At 42.3% G+C, this 20,300-nt stretch overlaps 1 protein-coding gene and 1 long non-coding RNA gene across 3 annotated transcripts in view; one reads left to right on the top strand and one right to left on the bottom strand.

The window, feature by feature from the left end:
• rbks (ribokinase) overlaps nucleotides 1-20,300 on the bottom strand; it is a 179,687-nt gene that overhangs the window by 20,019 nt on the left and 139,368 nt on the right. The window contains exon 7 of the mRNA XM_069887726.1: nucleotides 11,324-11,512. Coding sequence (XP_069743827.1) covers nucleotides 11,324-11,512 — 189 coding nt within the window. The remainder of the gene's footprint in view (nucleotides 1-11,323; nucleotides 11,513-20,300) is intronic.
• Nucleotides 1,754-20,300, top strand: part of LOC138737150 (uncharacterized) — a 46,316-nt gene continuing 27,769 nt past the window's right edge. For both annotated transcript variants that reach the window (XR_011340782.1, XR_011340781.1), the window contains exons 1-3: nucleotides 1,754-1,932; nucleotides 13,194-13,337; nucleotides 18,514-18,731. This is a non-coding gene — a long non-coding RNA (uncharacterized lncRNA). The remainder of the gene's footprint in view (nucleotides 1,933-13,193; nucleotides 13,338-18,513; nucleotides 18,732-20,300) is intronic.

Genomic DNA, 20,300 nt, shown 5'->3' with positions numbered 1-20,300 from the left:
TGTACAATTGTTTGGATAACCAGGAACTAATTAGGAATAGTCATTTTGGCTTTGTGCATGGTAGGGCGTGTTTAACCAATCTTACAGAGTTTTTCAATGAACCTACTACTGATGTCAGGCTCACGGAGTTAGTTTTGGAGCCTTTCTTTTAACAATGGAACAATGCGACCTACACTCCAATCCTCCGGCACAACAACTGTGACCAAGGATATTTTAAATATTTCTGCCAGGCCCCCTGCAATTTCTATACTAGCCTCCCTCAAGGTCTGAGGGAACATCTTGTAAAGCCCTGGGGATTTATCCACCATTTGCTTTTAGTCAGTAAGCATTTCCTCCTCTTTAATCTGCACAACCTATCTATAATGGTTCAATATATAACTTTTATATGTTGTTGAGAATAAGAGAGGCTCCCTCAGATAAAAATTTTAAAAAGCCTGGGACAGGACTTACAGCTTTTAATTTCTGAAGAAACTTGGAATGTAATTTTCAAATTGGCTAATACCACTTCTTTATGTGCCCATCACTCTCTCCTACAGTTTAAAGTAGTCCATAGAACTCACATGTCCAAAGGCAAACTATCTAATTTTTATGTGATGTATCTCCTCGTTGTGATAAATGCAACAATGGAGATGCTTCATTCATTTATGTGTTCTGGACATTTCAGAGTCTTGAGGAATATTGTAACAAAGTATTTCAAACTTTATCTGCACTTTTAAAAGTTAATTTTAAACCTAATCTCTACTACTTTATTTTATATTGTTGGAGAGTATGACATAAATTTAATGGCAACTGAGCCGCACGCATTAGCTTTCATTTCTCTTATGGCTAGGTAGGCAGTGTTGCTTAGATGGAGGGATGTTACCCCACCTAATCATGCTCACTGGCTGCGTGATGTCATGTTTAAATTTAGAGAAATCAGATGCTTAATTTCTGATTTGAATGTAAATTTTCAAACACTGTGGACCCTTACTGAATTACCTTTATAATCTTTGATTTGATATGAAGGTAGAACTGTTACCTAACAAGGTCATTTATTACTCTGATAAGAACTCTGTCTTCCTTTCTTTTGGCCAAACAGCTTCTTTCTTGGTAGTGAGTTTAGATCAGTGGTTCTCAACCCTTTTCTTTCCAATCACATACCACTTTAAGTAATCCCTATGCCATAGGTGCTCTGTGCACCTACACAGATTAAATTTAATCCCTTAGTAAGGGATTGCTTAAGGTGGGATGTGGGTGGAAAGAAAAAGTTTGAAAACCACTGTTTTAATCGTACCTAACTGACTCGTTATGTGCAGGGTTTCATAACTCCAAAAGGAAATGGGCCAATGACAATTTTTCTCAAGCAAAATACTTCAGTAACAATTGGGTCTAGAGCAGAGCACTTATGGCACAGGGATTACTTAACGTAGCATATGAGTGGAAAGAAAAAGATTCAGAACCACTGGTTTAGATTTTTTTTATAATAAAATATCAATACAATATAACCTGTTTGATTAAAATGTGGAATACCTTGGAAGAAATTATATGATTTAAGTGCACTGTGTCTCTTTGACTTTTAACATAACTCTATATTTTTGGACATGAAATTTCAATGTTAATAAAAATATTGAAAAAGAAAAAGCACCTCCCATTTGGCAATTGTACTTTCACTCTCCAACATTAGAGTTCAGTCAACTATTGCTAAGTCCTGCCCACTCAGGTTGAAATCCCGTTGTACTATGCACACTGGACTATTTTCACAACAAGGGAGTGAAACACGGAAGTCTGCATATGCTGTGATTGTGGTAGAAACAGACAGAAATGCTGGAGTCAGTCTCGCAGCGTTCATTTGAAGTAAAGATTTACAACCGACGTTTTTAGGACTGAACGCTAAGGAAGACGGAAAAATAAAGAGTGAAGACTAGCCGGGACAGGAGTCCAGACCATCAAAAGGTATTAATTGGATATAATATCACATCTTCATTAGTATAGTGGTTAGTATTCCCACCTGTCACGTGGGAGACCAGGGTTCAATTCCCCGATGGGCAGCACGGTTAATGCAGCGGTTTGTGCAACACCTTTACAATGCCAGTGATCGGGACCAGACCAGCGTTCGAGTCCTACACTGTCTGAGTGTACATACAAAGAGTTTGTATGTTCTCCCTTTGTCTGTGTGGGTTTCTCCGTGGGGTCCAGTTTCCTCCCACCATTCAAAATGTATCGAGGGTGTAGATTAATAGGGTGCAAATTGGACGGTAATGGACTCGTGGGCTGAAATGGCCTGTTACCATGTTGTATGTCTAAATCTAAATTTAATTTTTAAAATTTAACAAAGAGTAACAGTGAGAATTTATTTTGGCTCCGTGAAAGGACACAGAGGGAAAAGGGAAGAGAGGGAGAAAGACGCAGAGCTGGGGTAAAGGCGACAGAGTTGGGGGGTAGGGGAGAGAAGAAAGTGGGGCAAGGTTAATGTTAAAGCCATCCAGTTGGTAGGTGCCCAGACAGAAGATGAGGGTGATCTCAGTCTGGCATTGCATGAGATCATTTCACTAAGGGAATGTGATGGGTAATTGAAATGGGTGGCCACTGGGAGATCCATGCTATTGCGATGGACAGACATCTATCAGGGATTTCCAGGTTTGTGTGGTAATACCAAACTTGGTGCATTGGTGGGAAAATGCTAACAATTTCACATGGGACAACTGGAATCCTCAGCAATCTCCAGCCCAATATTAAATTCAAAAAGGCAATTATTCTATAATTTAGATTTTTAAGTACAGTTTTGCTGATGTATTCCATTTGAAAAATGGTAACAAAATCCAGACATCTGCTTTATTAAATACCTTGCCATGAAAATGAGAAGGCACCTTTGGTGTGAATTATGACTAAATGTGATCACAATGATCTGAAGGATACAATTTCTATTCTTTTCCATTTCATTCAGAGGATTAAAGGCAAATCTGTTGTGACGACATGCTGGCAACATGTTGACAACATAAACCTCAACTCAAAAATTAAAAAAAAAATTCCTTCCCCTCTGGTAGCATTGGATAAGGGCTGGATTCAACATCCTCATAAGCCAGGAGGGAAGTCCACTCATCCAAACCCAGTTCTTTTGTTTTCCATACAAATACTCCAGCAGTAGGAAAAACCTCAGTTCATTGTCTGGCAGAAAGGATGTTTTATGCAGCTTTCAGTCTCAATTAAGATGAGTGAAACATGATAGGCTGCAGACACTGTGACTGTAAGTAAACACACCAAAATGCTGGAGGAACTCAGCCGGTCATTTCAGCATCGACAGGAGACAAAGATTTATTGGCAACGTTTTGGGCCTGAGCCCTTCTTCAAGGAAAAATCAGAAGAGACAGAAACAGGATGTATCAGAAAGTCTCAGAATTCAAACAATGGGGGAGGAATCTGGACCAACAAAAGGATATGATATGGGACTATGTGAGAATTTATCATGTCTGTGTGAGAGGAGTCAGGGAAGCAGGGGGTGGGGTTTGAATGAAAGCCAGATAAGTCGATATTAATGCCATCTGGTCAGAGGGTGCCCAGTCGGAAAATGAGTTGTTATTCTTCTAATTTATGGGTGGTCTCAGTCTGGCAGTATGTGAGACCATGGACTGGGAATGAGATGGAGAACTGAAATGGGTGGCCATCAGGTGATCCATGTTATTGCAGTGGACAGAGCTGAGATGCTCAACAAAGCAATCTCCCAGTCTGCATCGGAAGGAGAGGAGACCACAACGGGAGCACTGAATGCAGTAGATGACCCCTGCAGATTCACAAATGAAATGTTGCTTTACGTTGAAGGACTGTTTGAGGCCCCAAATGGTGCTAAGGGAGGAGGTGTGGGTGCAAGTGGAGCATTTTCTATGGTCACAGGGTAGGTCACAAGGAGGACGATTGGTGGGGAGGGAGAAATGGACAAGGAAGTAATGGAGGGAGTGGACACTGAGGAAGGCGGAGAGGGGAGGGAATAGGTATCTGATGGTGGGATCATGTACTAGCTGGTGGAAATGGTGGAGAAGGATGTGTTGGATGCGGAGGCTGGTGGGGTGGTAGGTGAGGACAAGAAGAATCCTGCCCTTGTTGTGCATGGGGGCGGAGGGAGTCAGGGTAGATGTGTGGGTAATGGAGGTTGAGTGCTGTGTTAATGATGTTAGAGGGAAAGCCATGAGTTTGAAGATGGAGGACATCTATGCTGATCTGACATGGAAGTCCTCATCCTGGGGGCAGATGTGATGGAGATGGAGGAATTGAGAGAATGGGATGGAATCCTTACAGGGGACAGGGTGGGAAGAGGGGTAGTTGAGGAAGCTGTGGGAGTTAGTGGGTTTATAGAAGATGTCCGTCGAGAGTTTGTCTCCTGAGATGGAGACAGAGAGATCAAGGAAAGGGAGAGTGTTGCTAGAAGATGGATCAAGTGAATATGAGATCATGGTGGAAGTTGGCAGCAAAGTGAATGAAATCATTGAGCTCATCATGGGTACATGAAGGAGCACCTAAGTAGTCATTGATGTAGGGGAGGAAGAGTTGAGGGGCCTTGCCTGTGTAGGCTTGTAGCATGGATTGCTCCATGTAGCCAACAAAAAGGTAGGCATAGCTGGGGCCCATGCGGGTACCCATGCCTACCCCTTCAATCTGGAGAAAGCGTGATGCGCCAAAGGAGAAATTATTGAGGGTGAGGTCAAGTTCTGTCAGCCAGAGGAGGGTGGTGATGGAGGGGGACTGGTTGGTTCTATTGTCTAGAACAAAACAAAAGGCTTGAGGCTTTCACTATGGGGAATGGAGGTGTATAGAGATTAGACAGATGGAGGGCATATGAAGTGTCCTAATGTAGGTAGGGTGGGACTCGTCCAGGGTGGACAAAACAGCGTCAAGGTAGACGGAGACCAATTTGGTGGGGCGGGAGCTTGCGGACACGATGGGTCTGCTGGGACAACTGAACTTGTGGATCTTGGGAAGGAAGTAGAAATGGGCAGTACGGGATTAGGAAACAAGAAGGTTGGAGGCCGTGGCCAGGGAGGGGACTGGATGTGATGAGTTCAGAGATGGTGCATGATACAGTGATTTGATGAGTTTTGATAGGGTCCCGTTGGAGGGGTAAGTAGGAGGAGGTGACTGAGAGTTGTCTGGCTTCTGCCAGATAGAGGTCAGTGCACTAAGCCACAACAGCATCATGCCTGTCTGCAGGTTTGACGGTGAGTTTCGGATTGGTGCGGAGAGAGGGAGGGCCAGGCGTTCCAAGGGGGTGAGATTGGAATGAGTGCGGGAAGTACTGAAGTTGATACTGTCGCAAGGCAAAAGTTGGAAATATAAAGGTCCAGAGCAGGCAGAAGACTGGAACGAGGTGTCCAGGAGGAGGAAGGTTTAAAGCAGGAGAAGGGCTCTGTAGTTGGAGGTGGGCGGGGGGGGGTGGTGAAGAATTGTGCTTGTGGAAGTAAGCTTGGAGCCGGCAGAGCCGAAGGAAGAAGAGTTTAACATCATGTCGTTCCAGAAATTGATAAGGTGTGGGCGAAGGGGGACGAAGATGAGGACAGACCATTCAATCTCTGAGAGGGGAAGATGAGATAGGATGGTGAAGACCAGGCAGTGGTAGGCGGAGATTCAATGGGGTAGAGGGTGTCAGGGAGGGGAGGAGAACGGGGTGGATCAGGAGATGGAGGGTGGGAAGGGTCCAAGGGAGGATGGGGAGGGTTGGGAAAGTCAGAGAGTGGAGAGGAGGCCTGTGCGCTCCCGGAGCCAGGGTGGGTGATCATGATGGAGGCTCGGGGCCAAGGTGAAAACCTGCATCTGAAGCTCGGTTCTGTCATGTTGCCGAGTTCAAGATAAAAGTTAATGCTGTAGGTCGCCGGGGCCGAAATGGAGACCTACGTGTGAAGCCCGGCCCTGTAGGCCGGCAGGTTCAGGGTGAAAGTTCATATCAGAGCCTTGATCTTGTGGGTCTTTGAGGCCAAGGTGGAGACCTGTGTCAGGAGCTCTGTCCAGTAGGTCACCAGGACTATGGTAGAGACCCGCGCCAGGAGCTCAATCCTGTAAATCACCAGGACCAAAGTGGTGCCCTGAGGGAGCAGTCTCCAGAGACGCGAGTTTCCGATCCTTGATGGATGCCAGAATCAGTGGTTGAATCCATGGATTGGTGGAGGATGAAATGTAAAAAGATCTGTGGCGGATCATGGCGAGAGGGGAATGAATGATGAAATCATTAAGCAGAGATGAGAACACATCAGCAAACTTCTAACCATGTGCAGTACAGCCCAAAACCCACGAATGCACGTGGGAAGTTTAGATGTGGTGTCGTCATCTTAAGACAAGCAGATTCATCTGGTAGCCTGGGGTAGCTATCACAGAACAGCCAGAAGCTATCTTGCTAAAAACATAGCGAGAGCCAGGTGAATGAAACAATATCAAGTACAACTTACAATTAGCATGTCACATACTGTATCATTAGACAGAGATGGGCCAAAATATTTGTAGGCTACTGAGCAGATGTTCTAAGATGTGGCTCATTTTCTTTAGATCTTGCACTAGATTTGCTCTGATGGATGTCAAGAGATGGATTAGAAGTGCAGTTTATTTTATTAAAACATCTTGAAACAACTTGCAGGAACTCTACACAAAGCTTTTTGCAGATCTTGATTATGATATTCTTACCTAATATTTAAGGCACGATTAATTGTTAATGCAATCCTCATGTTATATCATGTAGCGTACATGAATCTAACTAGCGAAGGCACGGTCTTTTGCTCTGAAGGTATTATTTTCGGGGGTAAAGTGCACTCTGGAATAAAATGCCAAAAATCCTCACCCACACAGTTTACAAACTAAAGCACTTTGCTCAAAAAATTTGATGGGATTGCTGCCAAAAATAAAGATTAAATATCTTGGGGTAAAACATGAAAATCTGCAGACGTCATGGTTGAAGTGGAGCACAATGCTGGAGAAACTCAGCAGATCAAACATTGTACTTTATATAGCATAGAAAAAGATACATAACTGATGTTTCAGGCTTGAACCCTTCATCAAGGTATTAAATATCTTGTACATTAAAAGATCTGAAGATCAGTGTAAAATTTAAATTCTTTTTAACTTTTCAGTGCATAATGGCCCGGTAGTTATAGATGTCACATTGTCTTTAAACACCTTGCAGTGATTTTTGTAAGACTAGTGGCAGTCATGGAACTAATAGGATGATACTAGTTTAGATGCCAATTTGGAATCACCAACTGATAGGAAGGCAGACAGCATACTAACATATGACATTACAGCACTCTCTGTCTAATGATAGAGCATTATAGCGCAGTACAGGCCCTTCAGACCATTATGTTGCGCTGACAGAGTGGAGAGAGTGCAGAGAAGGTTTACCAGAATGTTACCTGGGTTTAAGCATCTAGAGTATAGGGAGAGATTGGACAGATTAGGTCTTTATTCTTTGGAGCGTAGAAGGTTGAGAGGGGATTTGATAGAGGTATTTAAGATTATGAAAGGGATAGACAGAGGGGATGTGGATAGACTATTTCTGTTAAGAGGAGGAAAGATTAAAACAAGAAGACATGAGTTAAGAATTAAGGGGCAGAGGTTTAGAGGTAACATGAGGGGGAACTTCTTTACTCAGAGAGTGGTAGCCGTGTGGAATGAGCTTCCGGGAGAAATAGTGGCGGCGGAGTCAATTGTATTATTTAAGAAAAGGTTGGACAGGTATATGGATGAGAAGAAGATGGAGGGTTATGGGCATTGTGCAGGGAGGTGGGACGAGAAAGGGGTGTTTGGTTTGGTGCGGACTAGAAGGGCCTAATGGCCTGTTTCCGTGCTGTAATTGTTATGTTATATGACTTATGTAAATCTCCTCCACAACAATCAAATTTTTCCCAATCTCACACCCATAACTTTACTTTCATCCATCCAAGTACTTATCGAAGAGTTATGAACTTCTGTTATGCTCTGAACCTCTGGCACATATTTGCAGATTAAGTTGTTTATCAGTCAAGGAAGATACTGAATGAGCAATGTATTGATACGCTGAGGCATATACTGGTAATCTGGCAAGCAGGACAGTTCATTCAATTCCCACTGTTATCCTTAGTGCTAAAACCCAGAACACAGGTTGGAATCAATAAAATTTGAACATACTAATCCTGACAAGGACGAGCCAGTTTCTCCACTATTATCGCTATGGTAATTGATCTTCAGACTGCGTGGAAATCAAGTCACTCACCTCCTGACATTCTACAGACCTCTCCATCATCTACAATGCATAATTCAAGACCACAATGAATTTTTTTTTGCTGATCGATGCAAGCTCGTCAACACTCTACAGAAGCTCAACACATCCAGGTCAAAGCTTCAGCCACCAGCCTAAACATATATTCCTTCAACCACTAACGCACAGTAGCTGCAATGTATACCATGTGGAAAATAAACGGCCATTCCTAGTGGGGTACAGGAATGATGTGGAGACGTCTATCACCATATGTCACTGGAGAACTGAACTGGAATACCATAAGACAGGTGCAAAAATAGGCCCATCAAGTTTGCCCTGCCATTTAACCACGAGCTGATCTATTTTCCCACTCAGCCCCACTGCTTGGTCTTTTCCCCGTAACTGTTCCCCTGGCTAATCAAGAACCTATCAATCCCTGTCTTAAATACTTCCAATGACCTGGTCTCCACAACTACCTATTGTAACAAATTCCACAGATTTACCACCCTCTGGCTGAAGAAATTCCTCTGCATCTCTGTTCTAAGCAGACCTGAACTTGTGCCCTTTTGTCCTAGAATACAAACTTGACAGTTTAAAGTGGGGTGGAGTACCTGAGTCACAATTCTCTCACTGACCATCACTCTATGAGTGAGCACAAGGCTTTCATTGTATAGGCTCCGATACTGTATAATTCTAGGCCATTGAAGACTGAGATAATAAAGTTGTTTCCTTGGAGAATCTTTATGAGTCTGTAACTTTCTAATCATAGTGGGTCATGAGTGCTCATTCAATTAACAGATTTTAGGAAAGTGTACGAAGATAACTTAAAGGCATTAGAAATAGGAGTCGGCCATCTGACGTGGTGAGTCTAGTCCACCATTCAATATGACAAAGCCTCGGCTCCATTTACCTTCCCATTCCCCATAAACATAACCCTTAATTTCCCTATTATTCAAGAATCTATGTGTCTTAAATACATATGGAGATTTGGCAGAGAAGATGAGGTGCAGCAAGAAAGAATTTCAGTGCATCTGTGCATTGTACTTATGTATATGACAATAAACTCACATTGACTTTGACATGAACATTGAGGTACAGCATCAGGCAAGATACTGAAAGGTGGAAGATATCTGATTGGGCCATCTGTTTAAAACCCTGTATTGCATGTAAACCATCATTCCTTAATCCCGGGAAAGAACAAGATATATTTAACAGCATTGCTATCTACCGTGCAGTTTAAATAGTTAGTATGGTCTACTAACACTGAGAGGCTATTTAAACATGGAAAGTTCACATAAACATTCAAATAAATGCAATTTAGGCAACCAGGGTTTAATCAGGTCAGAAAGCACTCATCGGTTTTAGGGAGGGACTCTGCAGCAAGTGGACCAGGGGATGCCGAGTGAGATGAATACTGGGGAGTTTGGCCCCTTTCACTGTTCATTGCTGTGTTTCTGTGTGCTGCCATTGAACAGACTTGAGGTTCTCCATACAACACTGAATGAACAGTGGGATTCCCACAAAGAGATGGGGTTGTTTCACCTCTTCACACACGCTGATATCCTTTCCACTGACATGGTCATTTCTAGCCTTGAAGGTATAGAGTCTGTTTTGGGAAAATGAAGGCTGGCATGAGCAAGATGTGACATGCCCATCAGAGTTGATTAAATGTAATTAGAGTTCTCGACTAAACCCCACAGAGAAGGGAAAAGAACCACCAACATTCAAATAAAATTGATGAGTTAAACAAGTTCTCAGTGATTAGGTGGCACAAGTATGATCTTAAAGACAAGATTTTAAGGAGATAAGGAGCTCTCTGCTTTGTCATGGGAGAACTAGATTAAAAATAGCGATGAGTCTTGATTTCAAAGGAAGGTAGTGGTGTAAAAGAGTAATGGATTTAGTAAAGAGCTTGAACAATGTATGAGTTAACTAAACCAACAAATAGACATTGCCACACATGAGATTAGAGGCTTCTGAATATGTGCATGATGTTAAACAGCTAGTAAGACATGCACACAATTGGGCTGTGAAATTCTGGGATTACTCAGACAGAAGAAAGCCTGGCCAAATCAGGCAATGCCTACATTGGTGCTATTTAAACGAGGGGAGTAGGGGGGTGGGGGGGGGGGGGGGGGAGGGTCTTATGGAAATAAAACCACACCACATTTGGCTCATCCTTCACACAACCCTCTCCCCAGATATTTGGCTGGTCTCAATCCCCCACATCCATCACAACCTCCTTCTGCTTCCACAGTTCTGATCCTCTGGAAAGTAAACACATACAATGTTTTGGCCGTTAGGTGGGCTGTGAGGGAGTTTGGAGATTTGAAGTGGGGTTAAACAAAGCAGAGAATGTCAAAGCATTCTACAGCATAAAAACAGGCCCTTCAGCCCAACTTGTCCATGACGACTAAGCTAGTACCTTTGGTCTTTGTTCTGCTCATATTCCTCAAAGACTTTCCTACCTAAATATACCTGTCAAAATGTCTTTTGAACGCTACAATTATCTCCACTTTTGACCACTTCTTCTGGTAGCCTGTTCCATGTTCCTATCAGACTCTGTCTGAAGGTGCCCTTCTGGTCTCATTTTTCCCCTCTCTCCTTAAATCTATTCGATCAAAATTTAAATGATCCCATGATGGGAAAAAATGACTGTGCCTTTCACGATGTTGCAAACCTTGCTAAAATCCCTTCTCAGCTGTCTACACTCCAGGGAGAAAAAGTCCTAACCGATTCAAGCTTAACAGTCCCAGCAACATGCTTGCAAATCTTTTCTGCATCTTTTTTGGCTTAATGATATTCTTTCTATAGCTGGGTGACCAAAATTTCACTGCTGTGATTGAGACACATTTCATTGAAACACAGAGGTCATGAAACCTTCATCCTTTTGAAGAAGTGTTTCTCAGCTCTTGACAATTGTTCAGCAATGTGTAATTTTTTGGACCATTTCTGTAACTTGAAATTTCCCAAAACAATTTAACTTTTAATAAAGATTAGAGCCTTTAAACTGTGAAATGTCAAATCATGTAATGACATCATGTTTTACCACAAATTATTCTCCAACCACTGGACAGAGGTTTATGAGATTAGTCACAATTAAGGCCTTGGGCAGAATGATTAAAACACAAAGCTTACCGTAGTATCTACAGCCTTCACATTCTTTGTGGGAATGTGACATGGAGATCGTTGGTCCAGCGACATTAGCAAACTGCCCTTTGCTCCCAATGTGATAATAACAGATGTGCAGCCCTTCTCCAATAGCACAGAGCATGCCTTTCCAGCATCTTCAATATTGGACACTTCAAGCCCAGTTAAGATCTCTGCCTGCAACAAAACAACTGGAGTGTCATCATTTAATGAACCCGCCTTTCTTTAAAATAATTAGACAACATTTGTGCCTGCAATACTGGAGAAACTCAGCAAGACACGCAGCGTCTGTAGGAACCAAAGGTATATAATCGATCTTTCAGGCCTGAGCCCTTTGTCAAGATATGAGCAGAAAGGAGGCAGGCTTTTGTGTATTGCAGTACAACCACTGTGTCTGCAGACTTTCCTGTGTCTGGCTATGTTTAACAGCCTCTAATACTCAGATTAAAATAAATGGAAATGACTGCTTGAAGTCTTTTATGCATCTAAAATTTAAAAATAAAAAGGTAAATCATGCTTGACAAAAGGCTCAGACCAGAAACCTGAAGCGTTGACATGCTGAGTTTCTCCAGCGCATTTTTAAACACCTTTTGCAAAATGATGAAAATGACAATAACATGTTCACAGCCTTTTTCTCAGGGGATACAATTCGAGAAACAGACCACATAGGTTTGTGAGAAAGGAGAGGTTAAGCGGGACCTGATGGGCAGCTTTTTCACTCTGAGGGTGGTCCGTATCTAGATTGGACTGCCAGTGGAAGCTATAGAAGCAGTGCAACTTTGATGTTCAAGAGACATTTGGATAAATACATGAATAGGAAGGGTTTAGAAGGATATGGACCAAAGGCAGGCGAAAGGGACTAGTCCAAAGGGCTTGTTCCATGCTGTATGATCCCTTCATGCTATTTCTTCATTCTGCTGCAGAGTGGTGATTATTTGGGGAAATATTTCTTCTGTGATGATTAATTCTCAGTACAGCAGTGCACAAATATGCTGGTGAAACTCATCAGGAGATGTATCATTTAGGGAATGGAATAGACAGACGTTTCACGCCTGAGCCCTTCATCAGGTCTGCCTGAAACTAGGCAGACACCTGAATAAAGGTGGTGGTGAGTTTTCTACACTGCAATGTTAGCAACAAAAGGCTTCGATTTCATAAAGTACAAAGTTAATTTTAAAAAATACACAAAAAATACTTCCCTTCTAGATCTGCCAAATGATTTAATCCACAAGGTCTGTGTGCTTCATACTGGAGTGCAAAATATTTAATATACAAGACGGCCATTTCTTTCCACTTCCTGTCCTTTCACCTGCAACCTAGCAATTGAGTGATTTCATTCAAACTTTCTTTAACTCAGCATTTTCTATTTTTGTTCATGAAGATGCGATCTCACAGGCATATATTTGTTATTTCATTCGAGTATAAATCTGCAAACCACCTTTGGGTGTTCTACACATTCTTGAAGCCCTTGAGGATTTTGCTTTCTTTGCTCACCTCATGAGATGGATCACCTGTAGAAGGAGATAAAGACTTTTGGTGCCTTAAGAATGATTGTGATCATAAAAACATACACTTCTACAGACCAGAGGTCTTTGAAATTGTCCACTTCTCAGGTTTTAGAAAATGCCATTGAATATATTCAAAACAGAGGTTGACAAAAAAGGAATACAAGGCTCTGGGCTGGTTCCTCTTTGACCTGTTCTGCTGCATGCACTCGACTCCCACAGTCTTCTGCACTGGTTTACTTCTGGAGTTGGAGGGCCAACATTCTAAAGAGGTATCTGGAAGGTTGACTCCAATCATTAAGATCAAGCAAAACTGAAATAAGTGAGATAAAGCACTTTCTGCTCTCCTCTAGGATGGCTTCCCCATTTAGATGAATGGGTCGCTGCTCCAATGCCAGTACTGAAGGCCAAATGTGAAGTGTATCTGGAGCCTTTCTTCAATGGCAAGTCCTGTCACAGTTGTGGCCCGAAATGTGAAGTTAATAAAACATTATCAGGTAAACTTCTGAGTGTCTTTATTCTCCCGTTTTCCTTTGTTCTCCTGCTTGTGCTCTTATCTCTGTCTCATACCACGTGACTTCCGGTACATCTCATACATATTCATTATCGTGGCAAGTCCAAGTCTTGACTATCAGTCAAACGAGTCAGCATACAGGAAGTCTTAGGCACAGGCATTCAGATAGAAGTACGGGACTTTCTAAAGTGCGAGTGATTGATAGCTGACATTTTGTCTCATCATTCAGCCTATTTAGCATCAGCTGTGAGGCAAAGTATCATCCCTGACCTTTATTAAACAGTGTGCAGGGTTGGCAGGCCAGAATGGACTCTCGGTGATGGCAACCCTCAGTCCTGCCTCATTTGAGAAATCGTGACAGAGGCAGGAAATGAGAACATCAATCCAGACTGAGACTAAGACGAAGTAGCACATTTTCAATTGGGAAGGGAATACATTAGTTCCCAGTGGAAGCCTGAATGCAGATCATGGCCCAAATTTGGACGGAACAAATTCATGAAACTTCAAAAATATTTATAGGAGAGTTGGTTTAAGTGAAAAGTATTTGGATGAGATGCTTGAGATTAACTCCCCGTAATGCAAGAGCATGTGCTATTTTACAGACAATATAGTAGACAGGGGAAATCTCTTCATCTATCATCTGAATAATGAAAGCTTCAACAGTGCAGCAGTCGCTCAATAGTTGGGCCAGGTTCAGTGTTAAAGCCTTTGGAGAGACACCTAAACCTACAACATTTTCTGGCAGGGGAAAGCTCTAACGTTGGTTAAAGCAGCTTTGTATTCGACCGCTACAAACACACACACACACACTCTTCCCCACCCTGTTTCTGCTGAGTTAGCTGGGCAGCTTGACCAATGCCACTTCAGGCATGTTGGTCTGACGCTGCCCCAGTTTCTACCCCGCCGGCTCGTTGTCCTGGGAGTCACTTTAGCGATCTCTGTCCGCGTCTGCTGCCGCGCGATGAGGTGATTCGATCTACGCAATTGCGGGCCGCCACAGCTTCATGATTGCACGTGGTTGTAGTTCGTAAAGGATATTTACAAGCCAGGGTTCCTGGTGATTCTTGAGACACAGGAGGCTGCAGATGCTAGGATCTGCAGCAAAAAAACAATCTGCTGGAGGAACTCATCAAGTTGGTGGGGATGGGGGGGGGGGGTGGGGAATTGTCTTGATGAAGGGTTCCCACTCATATTTCTCTTACTGATGCTGAATTCAGACAGTAGATTGATTTTTGTTCTTTGCATTCTTTCAAGATAGCCATCTCTGCTGGAATGTTGAGGATTAGATTTGGTAGCGATGTTGGAAACGTTATCCAAACAGGAGATACCAGTGCTTTTCTGTAGTTTATCATATTGCAATGCTCCAAAGGTCAACGAGGACGAGGCAGATAAACAGAGTAAAAACAAAAAAAAAGGACTTCTGATCTCTCTGACTGAGCATTTTTTTTTGCATAGATTGGGAAAGCTGCCTTTGCATCCAAGTTCAATTGGATTATTTCAGTGAAATGCCAGATGAGGTCATTACAAACAGTGGTGCAAACACTGCAGGAACAAGAAGGAGAGAAGCAAAATCTGAGATATGAATACATCACCAGTTCTGAAGTGTGAAATGTGTCTTTAACATAAGTCTGGCGCCAACATTCCCCCAACCAACTGATGTTTTCTTTTCATTCCTTGAGAGGAGCGTGAAGTCAAGCTGCTGGTTAGGACTATGAGATCCAAAGTAGTACTTGGCCAGAGAATCAATTCCTTAGTTTCATTTAAGAAATGAGGTACAAATAAGAAGTTTTAGCATTAAAATTGCAATTATGAAGCGCCATAAATAGTTGTCAGGCATCTCACCACATCAAAGCAAAGCATTTCTCTTTATATCAGACAAAACTGCCTCCTGCAAAGTGTATAGCTAAGAAACATCTGTTGAGAAAAAAAAAATTCAGGGTATAAGTGGTATCAGTATTAATTGGTAGCACATCTGTGGGTTTCCTTGGTATTTTTACTGATATATTTTGAAAATTCAAGAGAATGTTTAGTCAGAGATGTTAACCATGAAATGTCCAACTCTCCATAACTAATTTGCTCTATTTGCTGTCAGTAAAAATCAGATAGGTTAACATTCATCATGGTGAACTTCAAGTCCATCAGTAGCAGCATTCAGTGCCCTCCATAATGTTTGGAACAAAGACAATTTTCCCCCTTAATTTATAGGCAATAGGAGCTGGAGTAGGCCCTTCGGCCCGTCGAGCCAGCACCGCCATTTTACAGATCATGGCTGATCACCACCATCAGTACCCCTTTCCAGCCTTATCCCCATTTGCCCTGAGCTCCAATTTTCAAATTGTAATCAAATAATTCCCATGTACCGGTAATTAAAGTGCACATTCTAGATTTTATTCAAGATTATTTGCATATATTTTGGTTTGACCATGTAGAAATGATAACATTTTGTTTTATATACATGGTCCACTGATGTTTGGGACATATGGCTTCACAGGTGTTTGCGAGTACTCAGGTATGTTTAATTGCTTCTTTGGTCCAAGAATAGATCAAGACTTCCTTCTAAGCTTTTGATCACCTTTGGAGTCTGTAGTTGCCATTTTTCAACATGAGGACCAGAGTTTTACCAACGAAAGTCAAAAAAGCCTTGATAAGGCTGAAAAACAAGAATAAAACAGACCAAACCTTAGGATTATTAAAATCAACATAATTAAGAACAAGAGTATTGATGAACTCAGTAATCACAAAGGGGCTGGTATTCCAAGGAAGACCTTCTCATCATTATGAAGAAAAATCCCCAAACGAATGTTTGACAGATCATAAAGCACTGTGGATGTGTCACTGACTACTGTCTGCAGAAGACTTCATGAACAGAAATACAGAGACTACACTGCAAGATACAAACCACGGCTAAGGTGGTATGCTTTGGATCTTGGGCAGTTCCTTTATGCCTCCACACTTTGCTCTTGCCATCACTCTGATGCAGACTAATCTTGGTCTCATCTGTCCACAAGACCTTTTTTCCCAGAATTCTGCAGGCTCTTTTAAATACTTCTTGGCAAACTGTAATCTGACCATCCTTTCTGTGGCATCTTGTAGTGTGGCCTCTATATTTCTGTTCATGAAGTCTTCTGCGGACAGTAGCAGTCACTGACACATCCACGACTGCCTCCTAAAGAGTGCTTCTGATCTGTCAAAACATACGTTTGCGGATTTTTCTTCTTTTATGAGAATTCTTCTGTCATTAACAGTAGAGGTCTTCCTTAATGCTCTTTCTTTTTAATGATGTTCCAAATACCACCTAAGGTTTAGGTGGTATCTCTTACTGTTTTATTCTTGTTTTTCAGCCTCATAATGGCTTCCTTGACTTTCATTGGCACAACTTTGTACCTCATGTTGAAAAATGACAACTACATACTCCAAAGATGGTCAAAAGCTAAGAAGAAAGCTCTCTTATATCTGAACCAATGTAGCAACTCCAAGGCCTAGAACTCAACACCTCACTGTGTAATTGGATCTTGGATTTCCTCACCTCCAGACGACAGGGAGGATTGGTAAGAACATCTCCTCCACAATCTCCATAAGCACTGGAGCGCAACAGGGCTGTGTTCTTAGACCCCTTGCTCTAATCTACGACTGTGTGGCTCAGTATGACAATAACACCATCAACAAATTTGCCGACAATACCATGGTAGTGGATTGTATAAAGAAAGGTGATGAGTCAGCATATAGGATGGAGATTGAAAACTTGGCTGGGTGGTGCACCAACAACAACCTTGCAATCAATGTTACCAAAACCAAGGAGCTGATTGTTAACTTCAGGAAGGGAAAGCCAGAGGTGTACAATCCAGTGATCATTGGGAGATCAGAGGTGGAGAGGGTGAGAAAATTTAAATTCTTGAGAATCATTATTCTAGAGGATCTTCTATCTATCTATTTATTTATTTATTTAATAATGGAACCATAGAACATTACAGCACAGAAAACAGGCCATTTGCCATTCTAGTCTGTGCCGAAACATCATTCCGCTAGTCCCACTGACCTGCACCCATTCAATAACCCTCTAGATCTCTCCCATCCATATATCTATCCAATTTAATAGAAATTTCTTGGACTCAACACACTAATGGTATTGTGAAGAAGGCACCTCTACTTCTATAGGAATTTATGGAAGTTTGGAACGACACCAGAAACTCTGGCAAATTTCTACAGATATGTGGTGGAAGTGTGCTGACCGGCTGCATCACAGACTGGTATGGGGATACCAATACCCTTGAGCATAGAGTCCTCCAAAAGGTAGTGGACATAATCCAGGACATCACAAGCAAAGCCCTCCCCCCTATTGAGAACATTTACAGAGAATGCTTTGTTGAAGAGCAGCAGCAATCATCAAGGATCCACACCACACAGCACATGCTCTGTTCACACCGTTGCCATCAGGAAATGGGTAGAGGTGCCACAAGACTCGCACCACCAAGTTCAGGAAGAGTTGCTACTCCTTCACTATCAAACTCCTCAACAACAAACTCAATCAGAGATTAATTTAAGGACTCTTATTTGTGCACTTTATTGACTTTTTAAAATTCTCTCTGTATTGCACGGTCAATTTGTTTACATTTGTTATCTGTTTTCAATTCTTTGTTTACACAAAAATGCTGTGTACAGTCTGCCTCACTTGCAGGAAAAAGAATCTCAGGGTTGTATGTGATGTCATGTATGTACTCTGACTTTTTACCCCCTCCATAAATCTTCGTCCGCGAAGCCAAGCCAAAGAAAGAAAAGAGACTCTGACAACAAATCTGAAAATCTGTATTAAACATACTGTACCTGAGAACACCTGAGAAGCCAAATATTCAAATATTATGGCACCCTGAAATGAGGGGACTCTGTATAAAAAGTGCTGTAATTTCTACATGGTCAAACCAAATTGTATAAAATAACTTTGAATAAAATCTGCACTTTAATTACATGTGAATTGTTTCGATTACAAATTTAAAACTGTGGAGCACAGGAACAAATAAAGGAAATTAAGGGTCTTTGTCCCAAACATTATGGAGGGCACTGTAATTATGGTCCACTAAGTGGAGGGACTTCATGGCACTAAAATGATGTTCAACAGGAATGAAATGTATTTTTGTACTCTAATAAACTGAATGTGTGTTCAGCAGGTGGAATTCCTGAGCCAAGTGCCGCTAGTTTGAAGGGGGAACTTTCTTGGGATGATCCCCACGAATAAGATGACCTCAAGGAAATTACTGTTCCTTTCCCAAAAGCAACATAACAAAGAGAATCTAAATGAAAGATGTGCACTTAAACAGCAACTTCGACTAATTTTGGACTGTTCCAAGTGCTTTTCTACTGATGAGGCATTTCTGATATTGAGGTATGTCTGATACTGATTTATTTACCAACTCTGTCCTTGAGTACATCAACTAGTGCGTGGATGGAGTGACACCACAAAAAGACATATAAATTTTTGCTAATCAAAAACCATGGATGAACAGTGAGGTTCGCCGTCTGTTCAAGGACAGAGATTTGGTCTTTTAGATCTAGAGACTGGAAGACTTACAGCTCAGCCAGGGCCAACCTACAGAGCGAAATCTCTCAGGCTAAGCATACGTACAGACAAAAGATCAAAGACCATTTCAACTTCTCGGACTCCACCTAGTACTGTGCCCCCTTCCAGCTGTCATAGAAACATAGAAGATAGGAGCAGGAGTAGGTCATTCGACCCTTCGAGCCTGCTCCTCCATTCAACGAGATCATGGCTGATCTTAAAGTTCAGTACCCCGTCCCCGCCTTCTCTCCGTAACCTTTAATACCCTTATACTGAATAAATAGATCTAATTCCCTCTTAAATATATTTAATGAACCTGCCTCTACTGGCCTCTGTGGCAATGAATTCCACAGATTCACCACCCTCTGGGTAAAGAAATTCCTCCTCATCTCGGTCCTAAATGGTTTGCCTATTATCCTCAAACCATTGCCCTGGGTTCTGGATTTTCCCATCCTTAGAAACATCCCATCTGCATCCATTCTGTCCAGTCCTGCCAGAATTTTATAGGTCTCTATGAGATCCCCTCTCAATCTTCTAAACTCCAGCGAGTACAATCCCAATTTGCGCAATCTTTCCTCATAAGTCATTCCTGCCATTCCAGGTATCAGCCTGGTGAATCGCCTCTGCACTCCCTCCATTGCAAGAACATCCTTCCTTAGATAAGGTGACGAAAACTGCACACAATACTCCTGGTGGGGTCTCACCAAGGCCCTGTACAGCTGCAGTAAGGTATCCTTGTTCCTCTACTCTAACCCTCTTGATATGAAGGCCAACATACCATTTGCCTTTTTAACCGCCTGCTGTACCTGCATGCTCGTCTTCAGAGACTGGTGTACAAGTACCCCTAGGTCTCTCTGCACTTCCCATCTCTTAATCTATTGCCATTCAAATAGTAATCTGCCCTCCGGTTTGTATTACCAAAGTGGATAACCTCACATTTATCCACATTGTAGTGCATTTGCCATGTATCTGCCCAGTCCCTCAATTTATCCAAATCACACTGGAGCTTCCTGACCCCCTCTTCCATGCACACAACCCCTCCTAGCTTAGTGTCATCTGCAAATTTGGAGATATTACATCCAATCCCCTCATCCAGATCATTAATGTAAATTGTGAACAACTGGGGTCCCAGTACAGATCCCTATGGCACCCCACTGGTCACCCCACTGTCCTTCCGTTTCCGAGGAGCTTAATTATTTTGACGCTCACTTTGACAGAACAAGGAGGTCACCTTCACAGTGGATCTTCCACCTGATGAACTGCCTCTCTCACTTCCTGTTGCTGATGTTGGGGCTACCCTGAGTAGGGTGAATGGACAGAAGGCAGCTGGTCTGGATGGTATACCTGGCCGTGTGCTTAGAGTCTGTGCAGAATAGTTGGCTGGGGTCTTGATGG

Source organism: Narcine bancroftii, chromosome 6, assembly GCF_036971445.1.
Source record: "Narcine bancroftii isolate sNarBan1 chromosome 6, sNarBan1.hap1, whole genome shotgun sequence".
Lineage (NCBI taxonomy): Eukaryota > Metazoa > Chordata > Chondrichthyes > Torpediniformes > Narcinidae > Narcine > Narcine bancroftii.
The sequence above is the reverse complement of the archived record's forward strand: the minus strand, read 5'-3'. Positions and strand labels throughout refer to the sequence as shown.